Source organism: Lolium perenne, chromosome 2 (genome assembly GCF_019359855.2).
Source record: "Lolium perenne isolate Kyuss_39 chromosome 2, Kyuss_2.0, whole genome shotgun sequence".
Lineage (NCBI taxonomy): Eukaryota > Viridiplantae > Streptophyta > Magnoliopsida > Poales > Poaceae > Lolium > Lolium perenne.
This window is the reverse complement of record NC_067245.2, coordinates 301,732,903-301,752,895: the sequence shown is the minus strand read 5'-3', so window position 1 is coordinate 301,752,895 and position 19,993 is coordinate 301,732,903. Positions and strand designations below refer to the sequence as shown.

Below are 19,993 nucleotides of genomic sequence, written 5' to 3'. Positions count from 1 at the left end.
TGAGCCTCTCGTGCATGCCATTAATATTGTCAACCTATGTCAATTCAAGTTATGTAAAGGAAAATGCTTCTGATCCATCGTCCCGCAGATCAAGTGCCCAGCCAGAGCCCCAGAGGTGGCTTTGTCTTTTTTTTTTTTCCCTCATGAACCGCACGTGTATGGACCCCACGGTCGCTACTCCTTACCTTTTCCCCTTCGTTATCTTCTTCCAGCTACGAACCGCCGCTCCGCCTCCGTCCCCAGTGACGGCAGCCTCGACAGATCGCGCCGCCGCCCCTTCCCCCGCCGCCGCCGGCCTCGAATGGAGCGCGCCGCCGCCGGCCTCGAATGGAGCGCGCCGCAGCCTCCTTCCCCGCGATGGCCGCAGACCTCCGCCGCGAAGGCAGCCGCCTCCATCCCGCGCGCCGCCGCCTCTGTCCCACACGACGGCACTGTGACCGGGGACCCGCTCTACCTCCAGCCCAACGGCCATCGCCCGACCTCTACCGCGCCACCCTGTGCCGGGTGGGGCCATCGCCAACCTCCACCGCGCCTCCCTGTGCCGGGTGGGGTTGTCGCCCACCTCCACGGCGCACACTACCGACCATCGGGGCCGCCACCGACCCGACAAGGTCGTGTAGCACCACTGCGGCTCCGCCTCCGGCACGAGCCCGTCAACCTCCGACCACGCCGCTCGCCGGCCTTTCCCGTCTGTGCCTCCTCTTTCTCCCGCGCATGCGCAGACGAACTATGCTGCAAATCCTATCAAGCGGAGCTATAAAGGCTACTAGAAGGAGCTGCAAAGGTTGTGGGGTGAGGCACTGCCCGCACAGCGCGTCCCCGAACCGTAGGTGCGGTTGTTGCGAACTGTCAACGAAGGTGCTACAAACAGTCGGCCGATGAGCTACAAATTGCCGGCGGTAGTGCTATAAACTGTTAGTGGTGGTGCTACAATTTGCCAACACTGCCGTCTCCCCTCTGCTTCGTCCTGCGCCGGCAACAATCTGGCCCACTCATCCGATTCAGCATGAGTGCTTTGTGTGCTACCAACGGTGGGCAAGGGATGCAAATGGTTCATGTTGGTGCTACCAACGGCGGCCAATGGTGCTGCAAAGGGTGGCTGAATATGCTACCAACGCCGGCCACGTGTGCTACCACGCCGATGTGCGGTGCTACAAATGGTCGTTGCGTGTGCTACCAACGGCGATCGGTGGTGCTACAAATGGCTATTGTCGGTGCTGCAAGGAGCAAGTGGTGGTGCTGTCATTGGCGGGCAACATTGCCACAAGGAGGTCTCCGACCAAGTACCATGCTTTGACAAAGTACGATGCTGCAAATGGTCACCGACGGTGCTACCACCAGTCTGTGGTGGTGCTGCAAGAAGGAAGTGACGGTGCTGCCAGACGGTGTAGGAATGCTACTGGCGTGCACTGACGAGGAGTAGTTCACGATGCTACAATTGTATATTTTTTATGCTACAATATTATGTGGTTCGGCTACTTTAGTATAATTCTTGTGCTACAATGTCTCCAGCGAGGTCTCCTGCAAGTCTCCGGTGAGGTGTCCAGCAAGGTCTCCGGTGAGTCCCAGGTGAGGTCTCCGGCGAGGTCTCCGACGAGGTCTGTGTTCGACGTATTTTTTCTATTTTATTTTATAGACGAACCCTTTTTTTCTTCAACGAAGCAAAAGCGAGACTTTTTTTGCTGCGACGAAGCAAAGTCAGGATTTTTATAGACGAACCATTTTTTGCTTCAATGAAGCAAAAGCGGGACTTTTTTTGCTGCGACGAAGCAAAGTCAGAATTTTGTCTAAAAGTAGACACGTGTCAACATGTGAATGTGAAGCAGGAGGCTGGAATGTTTGGTGCCTCCGGAGGATTGCTAGCGCTGCCCATATAGTTACCTACTTAGGTACATCTGGATAAAAAGTCTTTGGGCCTTGACGTGATTGAGTAGGAACTGAACGCGCTCCCGAAAGGATGGTCCAATTGACCGTTTCCTATTCCAGTACTCCATCGCGGGTTCACGCCGCCAGGAGGACTCGGAAGCAAGAAAGAACTGCTCGAAACTAGTTGAAACTTGGAAGAGTCGAAGGGATCGATTGATCAACCATTCAACCTCAGACCTCGCCCGCCAAGCCGCCATCTACTAGACGATCCCCAGCGCGCGGGCGCCTCTTCTTCAGTCGGCACCGATCAGCGATCCCCACCGCCAGTAAAAATTCACGACTTAACACGCTCCTTTACTGCTAAATAAATTTCTTCTAATTCTTTTTTTTTTGCGGGTAAAACCAGAACTTTATTACTCAGGAAGGGTTACAGAGCGGTCTAGATCTAGCAACTGAAGAGCATCTTCAGGTCCAGACCCTAGCCATAATGCATTACAGCGTTGCAATCTTGCAAAGTTTGCAAGAAAGTCACTAACCCTAACCTGGGATCGATGTACTTTTATAAAGACACATTGTCTATTCTGATTAGCTAAATTCCTAATCTCATCCACCCAATGAAAGAAAGGTGATCTATCTGGAGCTAGAGAATTAACTGCAGCAACTAACTCAACACAGTCTGATTCAATGATGATTGGTAACTGTGACTGATGAAGCGCCATTTGTAAACCTTCGGCGCATGCTCTGAGCTCCGCTTCGACTGGTGCATGGCAGTCCTCCAATGTGTGACATGCTGTAAAGATCGTAAGACCAAGTTCATCTCTCAACACCATACCAGCGCCAGCTAAATGATCTTCCGCTTTGAATGATCCATCTATCGATAGCTTGACCCACCCAGTTGGGGGTTTAGCCCAAGGTTTAACAGGATCTTTCTTAATCTGGATAGGGCCAGGCGAAATCCCTGTAGCAACCACTGGGCTTTTCCCTTTCAGCAAACTGACTGTAGGTTTATCTTTGATATCTCTAATTAATTTCAGATAGTTGCAGAGGAAACTTTTGGATCCCTCAATCGACGGGAGAGGCTTGTCACGGGTCGCCTCATTTCTTGCATACCATGCTCGCCAAGCCACAAGGAGGGTGGTGTCAATCATATGATCAGTTCATCGACTCGTCATCTCGACTGGTGCTTCGATGAACCTAAATGACGACTTGGCGATAGTTGTCCTAGACGAATATCAACCAGCTATGTAATGATTAGCAAGAAGAAAATATTGACACCAATATTGGCGACAACAATGTAACTCACTCTAGGTTTGGATGCATCTAAGGGTTATTGACATCATATATTTTACGCGTGTATTAGTTACTATTTTTATGATGAATATATTAAAGGCCTCGAATTTTAATCTCGCCGAGGGCCATTTTTTTAGCAACAACCATCCTAGATTATCAGAAGAGGGGGAATACAGAATACATAAGCCAACAGGCAGATCACCTAGCCACACATATCTCCCTACCGGAGAGCTTAACACAAAGCGAGCTAAAACATGGGGCTCGTTATTCGAACTCTTATTTTCATGAACTAAAGCAAAATCAGCAAAAGCTAAAGTGGATGCCTTTATTTCATGTAGAATGTGTATGTATCTTCCTAAATTCTGCTCCTTCATTGCTTTCACTACTGACAAACAATCGCTGACCAGCTTGATTCTTGAATCGGGAATTTGCTTACTGGTGTACGAGGCTTTGGCTTCGGCGCGGGCGTGGGACGGGAAGGCTAGCGCCCAGTCGCGGAGATGCTTTAGGCAGCCCACCCCGATGCACAAGGTCCATCCCACCTTGATTCACGGGCCAGTTCTGATGGTATGTAGAACTAAAATATTTTTTTACCTTAATGCATGTGCATCAGGGTCGGCCTAATGGGCTCCGCCCCTGCCTACTTGTCATCCCTTACCTCATCTCAACCATGTCTTCATCTTGCACCATAGCTGCGCATGGTGGCCCAGTGATGGGTCCTCAACGGGACAGCCAATGACAATAGTTGCAGCGGCAGACGTTGGCAAAGCACGTCGAGGTGACAACACAGAGGGATGCGCTGGGACCAAGGGAATCGATGGTGGCAGCGCTGGGCCAGAGGAAGTAGGAAGGAGGGGGGAAATATGTACGGCTGACAGGTGGACCCATGTCCATCTCAGCATAATATCCATATGTGCTGCCAAGTCATTACTTACATGTGGGGCAACCCTGTCAAGCTTGCTGTTAAGAGTTGATTAACCAAGTTTTTACCAGATGTGTGATTCTTGGCTCCAAAAGTGGTATGTATTAGCGAATTTTTTGAAAACAGGCACCAACTTGTTCCCCTTCCCCAATTGTGGCAGTAAAATGTAACTTACTCAACATATTCAATACCCTCTTGCTGCCACTAGTGTCTAACAGATTGACACTACCAATGACATCGGAACAGGACAATTTGAGAACTTTGTCAAGTTACTGAAACAAGCTAGAGCTAGCCAAAGATTAAGAGAACAAGCCTCTACTTGCAAGAAACGACAGTCAAGCGCGGAGGGTCGCAGATCATCCAACGGACCAACAACAAAAGGCAGTGATGAAATCATTTGTATGATTCAGTTATAACACGCTAAAATGGAATGACATATCTATTTATTCGAAAAAAATTAGGTCTAAAAGATCATGCTGAGTTTTGTTTTGACTTTCTAATTAGCCAGCAGGACATTTAGTCTCGGCTGAATATTTCTGTTAGAACGGTTGAATCAGTTACACCAGGTCTCGGGTTCATAATAATAACCAAATGTACATAACCATGGCAGGATAACAGGCCAAGCTTGATCTCCAACTATCACGGAAGTTTCAATCACACAGCCCAATGAGTTCCCAGTGTCAGCGAATAAAAAGTATGAATCCAGATTCCCAGAATTTGCAAGAGAAAGAGACAAGGCAGACAGCATCTGGACCTACCGAAAACAGACAAACATACAACATCTTCATTTCATAAGTCAATTAAAAGGTGGCCGTAGTTCCCATCATCTGGGATCAAAATAACGTGGCTCCATTATCATCTGGTAGCGATGCAAACATATGGAACATCACTCAAGGTGTTTAAAATAAAGAAATATGTTAGGTAGCTAGATCAACCTGAAAAATGAGAAACATGAGTTCAAACAACTTTTGCGCCTACTTTCTTGATTGTTTCACTTGAAATGAACAATTTATTTGGGACTTGCATATATTGTAAAGAAAAAAAAAGCTTGTTGATGCCACTTTGATTGAACTTGCCTGACGAAGTCTGCAGGAATGAGAAGGTTTGAGACAGAACAACACGTCAACAAAGAACAAGATGGCTAAAGAAAGATTAAAGTCTTTATCTGAAGAGGAGCACAAGGTACACACCAATATGCTTTATCTAACTTAAGTTGAAAGGAATGGCAGGAGTTGGCAAATCATCAACAGACACATCGTTACTACAAGTTCAAACTTTTTCAATGGCATGTATCATCCTAGAGCAAATACTAGTGCTAAGTTTTATTTCATTATGCTCATGCCTGAAGCAAGTTAAACCATCACAGAAATGTCAGTTTGTATTTAATAGATCGCTGAAGCATAATCTTTATCAAATGCATCTGACAATCAGCCAAAAGAAAAATCTATCGAACATCATAAATATCAATGATTCAGTCCCACCATAGGCCTTGCACTGACAGATGCAGCTACTATTCGAAGACGCGATTCTTGAGATGCTACAGTAAAGGTTAAAATGCCCAGCAATGTTAAGGAAAGTTATCCTATTGGGAAAGTCAAATAAATGTAACCACTTAAACAAGGAAGCAAAAGAGTGCCATATTTACTTAGGAACTTTGCTGAAATCAGTAGCCTTGATGGCCTCATTCACTACTCCTTCATATGTCAGTTTCAGATCAAAAGTGATTCTTTGAAAAACTTGACATAACATTGTCACATCTTGCATTGCTCTATGAGCAGGCTTTTCCACAGAGATGCCATAGCGTTTGCTCAGTGCCACTAAGTTCAGAAGATGTATGTTTTCTGCAAAAGAACATTTACATGTAACTAAGGTTACTTCTGTCGTGGATTGACCAAATTATACAATACACAGGTAGCTAACTGGGCTGCAAAAATAATATGGACATATGAAAAAAAAAGCAAAAACAATTAGCCACTTCAAAAAAAAATGTTCCTCGCATTCCCAGAACCAACGGACAACAAGTATGCAATAAATAACAGCACAAACATGGGACCTTTTATATGAGGACAAACATGTGAAGCTGAGCTGCATTACAAACATTACGCAGTAGAAGAAAGATCTACCTAAACAATGATTTAGCAAAGAATGTATCCTCAAAAGTGATATGACAGAAAACCACCCTTGCAGGCAAAAGTGCTACATTCAAATCCTGAAGATACAAAGTTCTTTTAAACCCAAGGGTCCTGTAGCAAAGAGGATGTACCGTCTGATTTTGGAAGCTTCGGCAACTTCCTTGCCAAACGGAGGCTGTCAACAAACAGCCAGTCTTCGGGCATCTGTGCTGAACAACGGTCAAACTCTTGGGCAAGGAAAGGGGCATCAAATGTTTTTGCATTATGAGCAACCCATATAACTGGTTTCCCAGGAGTTTGGCGGCTTCGAACATATGCCAGTAGTAAGGGAAGTACATCACCGAACCTACATTATTCATATTAAGATAACACTCAAAGTAAGTCAAGTGTGTCTGAGACTGTGTGTCTCCTAATTGCTGATACTTTCTTTACATTTGGGGGTACGGCAATTAATGTGAAGGGATAGGGAATAACATGAATGCACTGGAAGAGAAACACACCTCGGGACATCAGGTCTGCAAACCAAGGCAGTGGTAATATTATTGACGGCTGAAAGGAATTTGGGAACATCCCTCTCAGGATTAATGAGGGTTTCAAATGTGCTGTTCTTTCCTCCAGAAAGATCACGCAGTGCGAACTCGACGATTCTGTTATTCTTGTGGAAATAGCCAGTAGTCTCAGTATCAAAGATAAGAATAGTCGCTGATTGGTCATGTTCAGAAGTCTGCTGAAACCTGAATTGCTGTATTCCAGAAATACATGAACCTGGACCAGCTCCGTGCAAACTATCTGTCTCTTGAACCCTTGTAGTGAAATGACGCTTCCCATAGCTTCTCGGATCAACATTTTTTGCAGATGAAAATCCAGCATGTTGCATAAGCAATCTGGAAGGACAACTACTCCATATGTTGTTCCTCAGCTTATTGAAGCGAAGAAGCGACGACATTTTGGGGCGGGTGTGCTTAGGAATCAGCGCAGGAAGCGGACGCTCTGTGGCTTAGATGAACCACATCTAACACCTGCATCAATAATAAAATTAGCAGAGTCAATGACTTGGTTCCACACTACAAAAGCTTTGAGCTGGAAAATACCAAATGCAATGTTTGAATTCTGATCAGTCCTCTTTTAGACCATGCTGTAAGTTGGACACATATTTTTCACAGGTCAACAATGGGTCCTGCCCCATGAAAAAAACTATGGGTCCTGGAATCATCGCAGGATAGTTGGGGGGCTTCCAGAACGTCCAGAATTATATCTTTAAGTTTTTTTTTTTAAAAAGAGCATCCTTTTTCAGGATACATTTCAGAATGCATCTTCTATTCAAAATGTGGATCTTCCTGTTGGTTTTAGACTCTTTTTCTCTGTTTTAGAAGTTTTCAGTCCACATTCTTCAAAATGTGGCTCGTTTGCGCTGTAAAACTATGTCACTGTGGTTGGGTTTCAATGAAACCGGGGGGAGCCCTTTTCTCTAAAAAAAAACCAGTCCTCTTTTAGTTTTGGACCATGTTGTTCGACACATGTTTTTCGCAAGTCAACAATGGCTCCTGTCCCATAAGATAACTATGGGTCCTGGAATCATTGCTGGACTCGGATAGTTCGGGCGCTTCCAGAATGATATCTTTTAGTTTTAGAAAAAAAGAGCATCTTTTTTCCAGGATACATTTCAGAATGCATCTTCTATTCTTGTATGATCAACTACTTTTGGGGGTTACGATGGTCGAATCGTTGAACTGCTAAAAAGGACCATCACCGGTCCATCTCTGTTCCCCAGCACCCAAAAAGATAAGACAATCGCCACGCCGCACACACCCCAATATAGATGCTCTGCACTGGCGCCGCGGCACACCCATAATTTTTGGAGGCAAGCTTGGGATTAAGCAATTTCAGCATGACCAAGAGCTCGTACCTCAAGAACCAATGCACCGGGTGGAGACAGCAGGGAGGGGATGAGGAAGAACGGGAACGGCGACGGCGGCGGCGGCCCGCACGAGAGGCGGAGCAGTTGGCGGGCGAGCCGGGGGCGACGGCGCTAAGCTAAGGCACGCCTGCGGCCCTACGGAGCGGGGGTGGTGGGATGGCGGCGAGAGATACCTGAGAGCCGCATTCCGGTAGGTTGGAGCTTAGATAGGGCAGGGAATGGGAGCGGCGTGGGTCGGTCGGGGGAAGGAAACGGGAGAGGCGCGCGATGATCTAGGCCATACGAATTTGGATCCGTCGGCCCAGGAAAATCGCTACAGTTCATAGCAGTTGCTGCACTTTCTATCTGCTAACGGCCCACGAAGCCACGATCTCCATCTTTTCTCCCAAAAAATATGGTGCAGAAAATGGGCCGCTCAAAAAATTCTCAGAAACTATACCGTCCATATTTTCTCAGGCCTTTGGCAAGTTTAATGATACAGGTCGCTTAAACTACTCATCACACAATCTATTCTGACACCAAAGGGAGCAGGGAAATCATGAAAGATATTTTATGATATGTTCTTTCCTTTTTCAAGGTCCTATAGTGCTCCCTGGTCTATACACATGGCGTAATGGATATTTACGATGATCTAGCTTATGATAGTACTCCTACTGTTGTCCATTGTGGTCACACTGTTCGCAGCTATACTACGAGGTATACCTACATGGTATTCTCAAAAGACATGTAAAATGTTAATCTAAGAGTGATGTTTAAACTCATCGGCCATGTTTGGTGCTAAGAGCGATACATGTATATTGGTCGTAACTACATCTAGGCAGATTGCCATACACTCATGTGAATTTTCTTTAAGTAGGGTGCACTGATAGCAGGGGATGGCAGACGGCCCTCCAATGTTTCCACCAGGTGAGAATTGCCCAGCACTATCCTTTAATCCTTTGTTGCAACCTGCCACTGAATCTGTAAGTTTTGGTGTCAACTTCCTTGGCTTTTTTTTCGTACTAACTGGCTTGGCATACTTGATGTTCTGAATTTTAGTGCCCAAAGATTCAGAGTTAACTCCTTCCTCCTGTTCAGTTCCTCATAAATCAACTTTTTCTTGACATGCTAGAGTATCCATTTGTTCATATATGGTCAACATCATCTTGTGATCTATTGTCCCCAGCTCCATCTTGAAACTCTTGTTCAGCTTCCTTCAGATCTATCTCCTCATCAGTCACAACAGCAGTTGATTTAGCAGTAGTGTTAACACTTGAGCTGACTGTCCCTTTTTCCTGTGCTAGGAAATTAGCATCTATCCCATCTTGCGTTTTCAAATTTGCCTCTCCGTTCTCCAAAGTTGTAATAGTAGCAGGGCTAGCTTGAATGTGTGAGCCTCCAGCAACATTCCCACATGCAGCAGCCCCATTATCTTCATTGTTCACTGGATTATTCTGTCTTTTAGCATTTCTGTCCACATACACTTGTCCACAAACTCTTGGGATGGACACTCGCACACTGTTATAGGTGATTTGATCATTCATGTCTTCTTCCGCAAGTGACTTTGCAGCTGCATGTGCGTGCAGCGTGCTGCTGCTGCAATGCATGGAACCTGCCGGCTGCCGGGCTTGAGGGGCATACTCGAGATTGGCTTTGGCCTATAGGGCGGCTGCTTGCTTTGAAATTTCGTAGTATCAAGTATCAACTCTTCCCGGTCATGCCAATCAACAGAAATGGCACTGCAAAGAGGACGAAAATATCAAACTTGTTTGTAGGAGAGGTAACATCTCGCCAAGAATACTTGTAATCTATTAGTAATCCCGTAATATATATTATTTTTAATCAAAGAGAGAGGCATATCACCATCTCAATCTGTAAAAGCACTTCACGTTCAGAAAGTTACGAAAGGTATGCTGTTCAGAGAAGCCGTGACAGCAGTCGCACCTAACCGCATCAGCGAAGTCCTTTAAATACCACACCACGAGAGAGACACCACGCGATCTCCCTGTTCCAGCTCCAGGACACGGACGAGCCGTCGCCCAGCCTTCGTGCGCAGCCTCCATCCATCGGCTCCCCTTTACCCCTCCCGACATGTGAGTCCTACTGATCCTCCGAGCAAATTTCCCCTGATTTACTTCTGACTATTTTCAGTTTCTTTCCCGGTCGTTTGGATCGTTTCTTTTTTTAACTTGTGAAGTACTGATTCAAAAGTAACATCTCGCCCAGAATCTGCAGCTAAACAACTCCTTCGGGATAGATCAGCATCGTTATATGTTCTTTCTTGATTCGTTTTATCTGTCAAAAATTATCCGGGCGATCTTCAGTTCATGTTGTTCTTCTGAAAAGGAAAAAACAAGGAGAATCTATTTGACTGCTTGATAGACAGATGAGCTGCGATCTGGGAACTAATAGTGTGAAATTTGAGCAGGCGAATGGAGCTGATCACGAATGTGTCCGAGTACGAGAAGCTCGCGAGGGAGAAGCTGCCGAAGATGGTGTACGACTACTACGCCTCCGGCGCGGAGGATCAGTGGACGCTCAGGGAGAACAGGGAGGCCTTCTCAAGAATCCTGTAAGCTGCATATGTTTCCAAAGTAGCTGGTTTCAGGACCTTAGCTGTACCTGTCTGGTAGTGTGCCGCTAGATGAACTGTACTTGTTTTATTAGCATCAGCAACCAGCAGTAGAGGAATTTCAGTAGAAAACTTTTGCAAGGATAACATTTTTTTTTGGTATAATGACAAGTGGCATGTCGTTTGAAAACTTTTATGTTATTTCAAAATCGCTGGAGAAGGCTTAGCTCGTGGAAACTACACTATTACTTTTCCAAGGTAGTCTTTACAGGCTGGGCGTAAGTGGATTGGTTTGCTGGGTTAGGATAACTAAATTACTAGATGGTAGCATAAGTGGACAAGTAACATTGAGTAGAGGACAAGGGATCAGACGGAGCCTGTCACACATGTGGTTACGATGGTCAAAGTAGATGACAATTTCGTCAAGAACTCTCAGATAAGATAAGTGACATCATCATACCGCATGTCCTGAAAGATAATTCAGAAAAATCAGATTGTCCTAATTCTCATATGCAGACTATGATTTCATTTTGATCCTGCCCTGACTAATGATTTCAGATTCCGACCACGCGTGCTGATCGACGTGTCCCACATCGACATTGCCACAAAAATCTTGGGCTTCGACATTTCCATGCCCATCATGATTGCGCCGTCGGCAATGCATAAAATGGCTCACCCTGAAGGTTCAACCAAACTTGCAATTAACACCCCTTCATATGTTTCTACAGCAATGCACTCATGGAGAAATTTACCTTATATGCAGGAGAGCTTGCAACTGCAAGAGCAGCAGCATCTGCAGGAACCATAATGGTTTGGACTATCACCTGCATACTATGGCTTCTTTGCTGTTCCAAATAAATATTCAGTGTGTTTCTGCTATGTATAACTTGTGTTTTTTCAGACATTGTCTACATTGGCTACTTCTAGTGTTGAAGAGGTCAACTCAGTAGGACCCGGGATACGTTTCTTCCAACTTTACGTATGTTTTTGTCTTCGGCTTCGCAAACGTAGAATATGAGAACCTATTTTCCTTCTTTGATCTGACCATAGCATGGATCATTGTTTTCATCAGGTTTTCAAGGACAGGAATCTAGTACGGCAGCTCGTGAAAAGGGCTGAAACGGCCGGTTTTAAGGCGATTGTGCTCACTGTTGACACCCCGATTCTTGGTCGGAGGGAAGCTGATATCAAGAACAGGTCCAAATCCAGCAACTGTGTACACTGTCATGTTAATATACTAGTGAAATGGTCTATTTCATTTCATGACGAACTGTACAATCTGCATTGTGTATTCTGAATTTCTGATACCTTGTAACAGGTTCATCTTGCCTCCGCATCTCGTGCTGAAGAATTTTGAGGCGCTTGATCTTGGCACGATGGACAAGGTTAGTTCCTGAAACTAACCCAGTCGGCCAGTCACATCCATAATAAATGGCCTAAGTAGGATTTAATTTTCAGATATCTTACCATGTCTTCTGTGGGTTCTCAGACAGATGATTCTGGACTGGCTTCCTATGTCGCTGGCCAATTCGACCGATCTCTTTGTTGGGAGGTACTACCATTTTTTTTAATGTTTTTGTTAGTGTTGTTGAAAGGTATCATCAGTACCGTGTTAATTATTCCATACTGTGCGCACCTCATCCCCTGTACTACTCACACTTGAGTGTTGCTTATGAATGAGTACTACTGATCATGCACAAATACAGGACGTCAAGTGGCTGCAGACAATTACCCCATTGCCGATCCTGGTGAAAGGTGTCATGACTGCAGAAGACAGTAAGTTAGCATGTTTTTAAAATTCAGTTGTACCTGCCTTTTTGTTACGCCGTGCCCTCACATGAAGAAGCTTATGCAAAATGCAGCTAGGCTTGCCATCGAAAACGGCGCAGCTGGCATCATCGTGTCCAATCATGGTGCTCGGCAGCTCGACTACGTCCCTGCAACCATCAGCTGCCTGGAAGAGGTACATATATGTAAAACTGTCACAAGCCGCAACTGCAATTCCATGAGAAATCACATTTTGTTCAGATAAGTTCAGTCAGCTTCAGTGCAAGATTTTCTTTATGCGTCTTGACCACAACTGCCGAGTGTGCACCCAAATTCAGGTAGTCACGGAGGCGAAGGGGCGGCTGCCCGTGTTCCTGGACGGCGGCGTCCGCCGCGGCACGGACGTGTTCAAGGCGCTGGCACTGGGAGCCGCCGGCGTATTCGTAAGTACAATGGAAACCGACCATCCGACTCCACGGTTCATTTGTCAGAGATCCTGACGCTGTGGTGTGTTGTGCAGATCGGCAGGCCGGTGCTGTACTCGCTGGCGGTGGACGGCGAGGCTGGCGTGCGGAAGATGCTGCAGATGCTGCGGGACGAACTGGAGCTGGCCATGGCGCTCGGCGGGTGCGCCTCGCTGCGGGACATCACGCGCGCCCACGTCGTCACCGACGGCGATAGGATCCGCCGCGCTAGGTTGTAGGCGCGCGCGCGGGCTAGTCGATTTGAGATACGGCTACTTCTTGTGCTTCCTTTCGATCTCGTGCAATAAAATCGTACTAGTATCAACCAAAACTACGCGCAGCTAACGTTCGCTCATCTTTTCGTGCGCGCGACGCGACTTATCTATAGATGCAACTCGGCCAGCATTAGGGTGTCTCTATCTTTTTGAATTCAATAAAGGAGGAAAAAATGTTTTGCTCGGCCGCTCGAGTCACTCCGCTCGAACCCTAGCCGTCACTAGCCCCTCTCCTCTCCTTCCTCTCATTCGCCGCCCGCGGGAAAACCCGCGCATGGCCGCCAAGGATGGTGGCGGCTGAGATTTTGCTACTTCGCTCCAGTCTTGGAGAGCTCTAGCATCTGGGGCGGTGGCTTCACGAGGTGAGGGCGGAGCCAGTCCCTAAGCAGGAGGCGTCCGCCGGTGCTAGCAGCCTTCTTCTGAGCAGCTGGGGTGGCGAGGAGAGGGTGGTTGGGGTTACATTGTGGGTGAGTCACCTCGTCGCCCTCCGACTAGATCTGAACACAGTGACTCATGCTAGGGCGACCCGCTGCCTCTGGATCTAGTCTCTAAAGTGCAGTTGCGGTGGGTGGGGCTAGGGCTTTGGGCCGGGGAAACTTTGGCCGGCGGTGGCGGTCACAGCATCGAGGGTGGCCCCCAAATTACTATCGATGCCAATATTGCTCATCTTGAACTTGCACTTAATTTTTTCTTTCTTCATCATGTTGATGTCTTAAAGACATATTTATCACTAGATTTTCTTCATTTTATTCTTCTTGCAACTTTAAAGCCAACATATGATTCAAGCATTGTCTATGAATAAATCCTACAAACAGAACACAATGCAAATATTAGTATATAGGGATTGTTATTAATTACCAAAAACCACACATAAGGAATCCATGCACTTTCACTAAGCACTACCACGGTCATAGTGCAGAGCACTTGCTAAATGTTGATCCCACTGCTACTAACATAGCGCTATCTTATGATCATCGGCTTACAATTGAACATAGAAACGCATATGAGCAAGCAAGTGATTGAAAAATGGGCATGAAAAAAAACCTGCCTCCTATCAGTTACCATCTACAGTAAATCCAATTCATCCATAGTCTGCAACCGATCTGGCATGAATCAACCGTGCATGCGAGAAAAAAACAAGGAGATCGAGGCACCGCGGTACCGGATTCCTCATAACCGTAACCTCATAGTCCAAAATCTCTACAAACCACAACAAATCTTCAAATCTAACCATACCCTATCAAGTACCCTATCAGATTTAGTGTGCATGTCGTTGGAATCTCTCGCACTATGCGTGTTCATATACAAATAATGAATTGAAATGAACAAAAGTATTGTTTTTATGCCATTTTGGTACTTGGTTAACACAATTGGTCTGGCCATATATTCTCTTTTAAGGTCCCTTTTAGTAAAAAAATGTTCATATCTCTATTCTACAAGGATAACCGGCAATTCATGATTTTAAGGACATTTTTCTTAAAGGTACAATTCATAATTGTAAAAATATTATTTTAGTTATAGTTACTAGATGTAGCATTCTATACTTGAAGTAAATGTTTCCTATTTCTTAAAAATCAATTCATTAGATAACTGGATATCGTAGCCAGACAAGTGGAGATTTATTTGTTTCATAGAGTTACATATACCTTGAATTATTCCTTCGTTCCCTTTTGTTCATCTGGATCATTTAATTGGTCTCACAGGCAAATACATGTACATGGAGGATTGTATGTTTTGTAGTATAGATAATTAGTTGCTTGGGAAAGAAGGTGTATACTAACTTCTAGTTGAATTTTAATCACATTTTTGTATCAAAATTAGATTTATAATTTAAAAGATATTATTAATCACTCAACGACAATCATTTAATCTATAATTTTATTCTTATCTTTGTGGTGTCATGTATCATGGCCTCATTATTAAAACATAAAACATGGAAGGATAACATATTTTACATTTAAATGGAAAATCTTAAAAATTGTTTCCAGCTGTGTCCTTCTTGTGTTTATTTTTGTTTTGATGACTACAAAGAAAGCCGTCTTATCTAAGAAACAGAATATCGGGTCTCTTATTTCAGCAACAGAAATATGTGAGCTCTAGCTATAATCCAATCCTAGTAGTATCAAGTATTATGATCTTACTAGATATTGCCAATTAGGACATCACCATGGTTGCACAGCGCTGCCTCGAGGACATTAGGCTCGGGGCTTTTAGATGCACTACCCCTGCTTCCTCTCATCTTCTTAATTCTTGGTGTAACGGCTATGATCCTCCATGAGATCCTCCGCCTCTCCTCTCTCTTGCTCCCTCCCCATCCCATACCTCCTATACATGTAATGTTCCCCTGTACGTTTTTTGCTTTGATGATATGAAAAGTTCAGGTTGGCGTAAGCCCGCCGTAGTCCAGGTCAAAAAAAAAATGTGAGTGGAGAATGTGACAAATAAGCTAAGGTGCATTTGGAATCCGTTGCATCCCGGAGGAATAATATTCAATCAAGCACAAGTATTTAAACTATACTCATACTATATTGTTACGGTTTACTGTGTCATATATACCGAACTTATCCTTTAAGAGGAAAGGTATATGAAGTTATAGTGATTTAAGTTGGTGAAATTTTACCGATGTATTTATGTTATTTTTTTGCATCATTTTCCGTATAGTGTATCACTTATGATTTGTATCAACAAAGTGTGATTACTTTATATTGTATGAGTTAATTTGTAACTTATGATGGAATATTTATTTTAGCAAGACAAGTGGTATTTATTCATAGCTATGATCGCCTCCTTACGGTTTTGTAGCCATTCCATGATATTGTTTTCTTCCAAGCTTAATACAAATACACGCATCTCTCATGTGAACATCTTAAAAAACGATGAAAAAGAGTGGAGCCTAAATGCAATAAATTGCATCATTATTTAAGTTGAACCAACAACTTATTCCAGCTGAAGAAAACAACGATAACTTATTCTAATTCGACCCGATCGAGTAGCTACCTTGGACTTCTTTGTTAAAACTAATCACCGTTGTAACAACTTGAGGAACTGAGCCTGGAACTCATCCATCTGCGCCGGCAATAATAGAGAGACTGACACTTGCACCCCGTGGCCGTCCTTGGCACGCATTAGCACCACATGACCATCGTCGTTCATCCTAGCATTCTCGGTCCACCTCGGCCTTCCCCACCCGAAGTCAGCAACCTCGTATGCCTTGAATCCCGGCGAGCCCGACACATGCATCAGGCGGTCCATGTCGACCGTGAGTAGCGGTGTCACGAAATCCAGCCCGGCTACGGGGTCTTTGGCCATCTTGCAGACCTCGTCCTGGACAGCCGATGCCGCGGCAGCTAGGGCATGGTCGGCCTGGAGCTCACGCGCGGGGAGCCTCGCAAGGCATCCGGTGAGGCACGAGCCGGTGTACGCCTCGTCGACGGGAGGGTCGAGGCGTCGGCGGGCGTCGGCGAAGAAAAAGAAGAGCACGTCGTCGTCCCCGGAGAATTGCTTGCACCGAACGAAGCATGTCCACGCGAGCCCGGCGATGGCGGCAAAGGTGGACAGGGGGTGAGACAGTAGGTACACCCCGTTGGATTCAGAGAGATGGATGGTGCGCTTCTTGAGGAGTTCTATGTCCTGCTTCTCCAATGTGAATGCTCGGACTCGGGTGAATGGCCTAATGGTTTCTCCACTGGTCGGCATCGGCAGTGTCGCCTGCGCGTGCAAATGGGCAAGGTGTTGTAAAAACTTGACCATCCAATGCAAAAGAAAAATATGAGAGCTAACGAAAAATACTAGAGTAGGAGTAAATGGATCTGAATGTCTGATCAAGGTGTTGTAAAAACTTGACCATCCAATGAGAAAAATGCGAGAGTAAACAAAAAAATATGATTTTTTACATGGATCTCAACGTCTGATCAAGAAATGAAGAATGATTTCCAGAAGACTTAGAATTAGTAAAATCATTAATAATATGAGCAGGATACGGCTACCTCGAAAACGCTAGACTTACGGGAATCTGCTTACCAAAGGCAAGTTTGGCGCGAACTTCCGCAAGACCTCTCTAGCAAGCTCGTCACCACGAGGCAGTATGACGAGCGAGCGATCGAACGTGGGCGTCGCGGCGGCCGGCGTGTCGCCCCGACACGCCGTAGCCCACGCCTCCACGAACGCCCAGAGTGACCGCCCGTCAGCGACGGCGTGGTGCACTGTCACCCCGAGCGCCATGCCGCCTTCCAAACGCGTGACCTGCACGGCCAGAACGCGGACCGGCAGCTCGCTCATGTCCACCTCCGGCACAAGCAGCCTAAGCACGCTTATGTCGTACTCCTCGTCGCAGCAGAGGCGCCGTACATCGGCGTCAGACTCCGCGACAACGAACCTGACGCCGTCGCCGGCTGAGCAGCTGATGCCGACGTCGCCAGTGTCCTTGAGGTGGACGAGCTTGCCTGCAAGTGGCGCGAAGCTGCTCAGTGTCGCGGCGAGGGAGGAACGGAGGCACTCGAGGACGGTATCGAAGGGGGCTGTGTGATCGGCGCCGTCTAAGTCGAAGAGGAGGACCCGCTGCACCACCGGGAAGAAAGTGAGCCACTGCGCTTCCATAGCGTTGAGCTTGATCGGCTCCGGCAACGGCGTGGTGGTCGCCGGCACGGAGACGTAGCTGGCGTCGATGACTCTCACAGCAGACATGTTCGATCTATGGTGATTGGACAAGGAGTGCTAATTGTGTGTACCGTAACTTGTAGATCGTTGGCACCACTCTGATCTTTCATATACTATGTTGTCACGCGTCAGGCGTGTAAGATTTTTATATTAGATCGTGGATGATTCCACAGCTGGTTATTGAAATGTGGATCTTCACAGTTGACGCTGTTGAAATATTGGGTCGGTCCACGGTTAGATTTCAGATTTCTCTATAAATTTTAAAGTCCATATTGTGGCAGGCAATGTGAGTCTGAGACTAAGTTGGTGGCAACTCACTAGGAAATGACAACATATAGAAGTTTAGTCTTACATGGAAAGTTGAGAGAAAGTTATATCACCTTATAAGGTGGGTTGTTCCACCACTAGTAAGTGAGTGAGAAGATGAGTGATACACGCACGCTCCTCCTCCTCGCCTCGCCTCGCCGTAGTTCAGGAAAACAAATAGAGTCCCAGATGGACGCGTCGCAGTTGGTCGGTTCGGGTCGCTCCTGGACTGTGCGTTATCTGTAAGCGACTCGAAACGTGTGTGCGACATAGGCATGGCCCACATTGCCTAGGGTTTCCTAATCCTATATAATCTCTTGCCCAGCTACCGCAGAAACATATTCAATACACGAGTTAGGGTTTCCACCTCTCTCTGCTTGCGCCGTCATCGTAGCCTACTCCATCCCGCCCGCCGGCGTTCACCGGCGAACGGGAGAGCAGGTCTCCGGAACCGCTCGCCTTTGCGATCCTGCACGGCGGAGGGAGAAATAGGTTTTTGGGAAGCGCTTTGCGCGACTGCTCAAGCTCTTCACCACGGGTCGTCTTCCGTCCAAGTCGGGCGGTGCTGCCTACCGTCGTCACTTGTAGAAAAAGGGCCTTTCGTCAGGCACCTTTGGTCCCGGCCGTGTCCTAGGCCGGGACCCAAGGCCTGGCCACGTCGCCCTGTAAACGCTACAACGTACGGCACCCATAGGTCTCTGCTCGTAAAGACCCAAAGGTCCCGGCTCGTCTCCCAAACCGGGACTAAAGGGTTTTGCGCCACCTGGCGTCTGCGGTACCCCCTTTAATCCCGGTGCGTATTTCCAACCGGGACCTAAAATCAAACGATACAGTTTCCCACGGAGCCCGATCGCGTGTCGCCATTACTGGTCGTGTCGAAACCGAGCGTCGGCGTGGAATTCATGCCGCCGGCGCCAGCGCAGCCAACCACTGTTCATCTTCCTCTTCCCATTGCTTTATAAGCTCACCATTCTTCACCATTGCCACACACACTCTCTCCATCTGGCCTCCTCTCCTCATCCACCATTTGCAAAAGCTATAGCTCCCTCTCCCCCTCTTCGTCGATGGAGCACCTCGTCGGGCACGGGTGTACTACCTCAAGGCCGAAGGGATGGAGGCGTTCAAGGTCACGGTCACGCTCCACGCAAGAATGGTGCAGAAGTGGATCCGGGGTGTGAAGAGGGACTTTCTCGATGCCGCAACGACCAAGTGCGTCGGGTTGGACTGCGAGTTCACCGACCCTCGAAGGCCGGTGAGGATCAGCACGCCACCGTCCTACAACTCTCGGTGGCGTCCGAGACGTTGGTGTTCCAGATTATTCATGCCGATATAAAAGTGCCATAAGTGCTCAAGGATTTCTTGGAGGACGGGAACATCTGATTCTGCAGCGCCGCTATCGGCAACGATGTGAAAAAGCTAAGACTCGAGGGCATTCACATCACTTCTGTGTACGACCTCCAGAAGGTAGTCCCGAATCCTACCACCAATCCCACTCCAAGTCTATATGATTTGGCAAACTATACCATTGGGACAAACCTTGAGCAGAAGAAGAAGTACAACCACAGGAAGAAGATGGACGTCAACACGCAAGAAAAAGAATATGAGCTTATTTTTGGATGGGCCAATTATCAATTGAGCTACGAGCTAGTGCACTATGCAGCACTAGTGTTGGAGATATGCCCAAGAGGTAATAATAAAGTGGTTATTATAATATATCTTTGTGTTTGTGATAAATATTTGCATACCATGCTATAATTGTATTAACCGAAACAAGGATACATGTGTGTTATGTAAACAATAAGGAGTCCCTAGTAAGCCTCTTGTATAACTAGCTTGTTGATTAATA

At 46.4% G+C, this 19,993-nt stretch overlaps 3 protein-coding genes across 3 annotated transcripts; 1 reads left to right on the top strand and 2 right to left on the bottom strand.

Annotated features, from left to right (window-relative positions):
- Positions 1–5,484: 5,484 nt before the first annotated feature.
- LOC127337066 (exonuclease DPD1, chloroplastic/mitochondrial-like) lies at positions 5,485–8,339 on the bottom strand. Its single transcript, XM_051363951.2, has 4 exons — positions 8,117–8,339; positions 6,711–7,229; positions 6,342–6,556; positions 5,485–5,919 (listed from the first exon to the last, which is right to left on the bottom strand). Exons 2-4 carry the CDS (start codon positions 7,154–7,156, stop codon positions 5,720–5,722), a joined length of 861 nt encoding a protein of 286 aa, XP_051219911.1. The 5' UTR covers positions 7,157–7,229; positions 8,117–8,339; the 3' UTR covers positions 5,485–5,719.
- A 1,729-nt stretch (positions 8,340–10,068) lies between these two features.
- LOC127337067 (glycolate oxidase 3) lies at positions 10,069–13,370 on the top strand. The gene is made up of 12 exons (XM_051363952.2): positions 10,069–10,200; positions 10,536–10,679; positions 11,238–11,362; positions 11,443–11,489; positions 11,581–11,658; positions 11,752–11,876; positions 11,998–12,064; positions 12,169–12,231; positions 12,386–12,455; positions 12,542–12,642; positions 12,785–12,889; positions 12,967–13,370. Coding segments are annotated over exons 1-12 (1,110 nt in total). The 5' UTR covers positions 10,069–10,198; the 3' UTR covers positions 13,150–13,370.
- A 2,645-nt stretch (positions 13,371–16,015) lies between these two features.
- On the bottom strand, positions 16,016–17,903 carry LOC127330857 (malonyl-coenzyme:anthocyanin 5-O-glucoside-6'''-O-malonyltransferase). The gene is made up of 2 exons (XM_051356934.2): positions 17,206–17,903; positions 16,016–16,893 (listed from the first exon to the last, which is right to left on the bottom strand). The coding sequence occupies exons 1-2, from the start codon at positions 17,866–17,868 to the stop codon at positions 16,207–16,209; spliced, it is 1,350 nt and encodes a 449-aa protein (XP_051212894.1). The 5' UTR covers positions 17,869–17,903; the 3' UTR covers positions 16,016–16,206.
- Between the last annotated feature and the right edge of the window lie 2,090 nt (positions 17,904–19,993).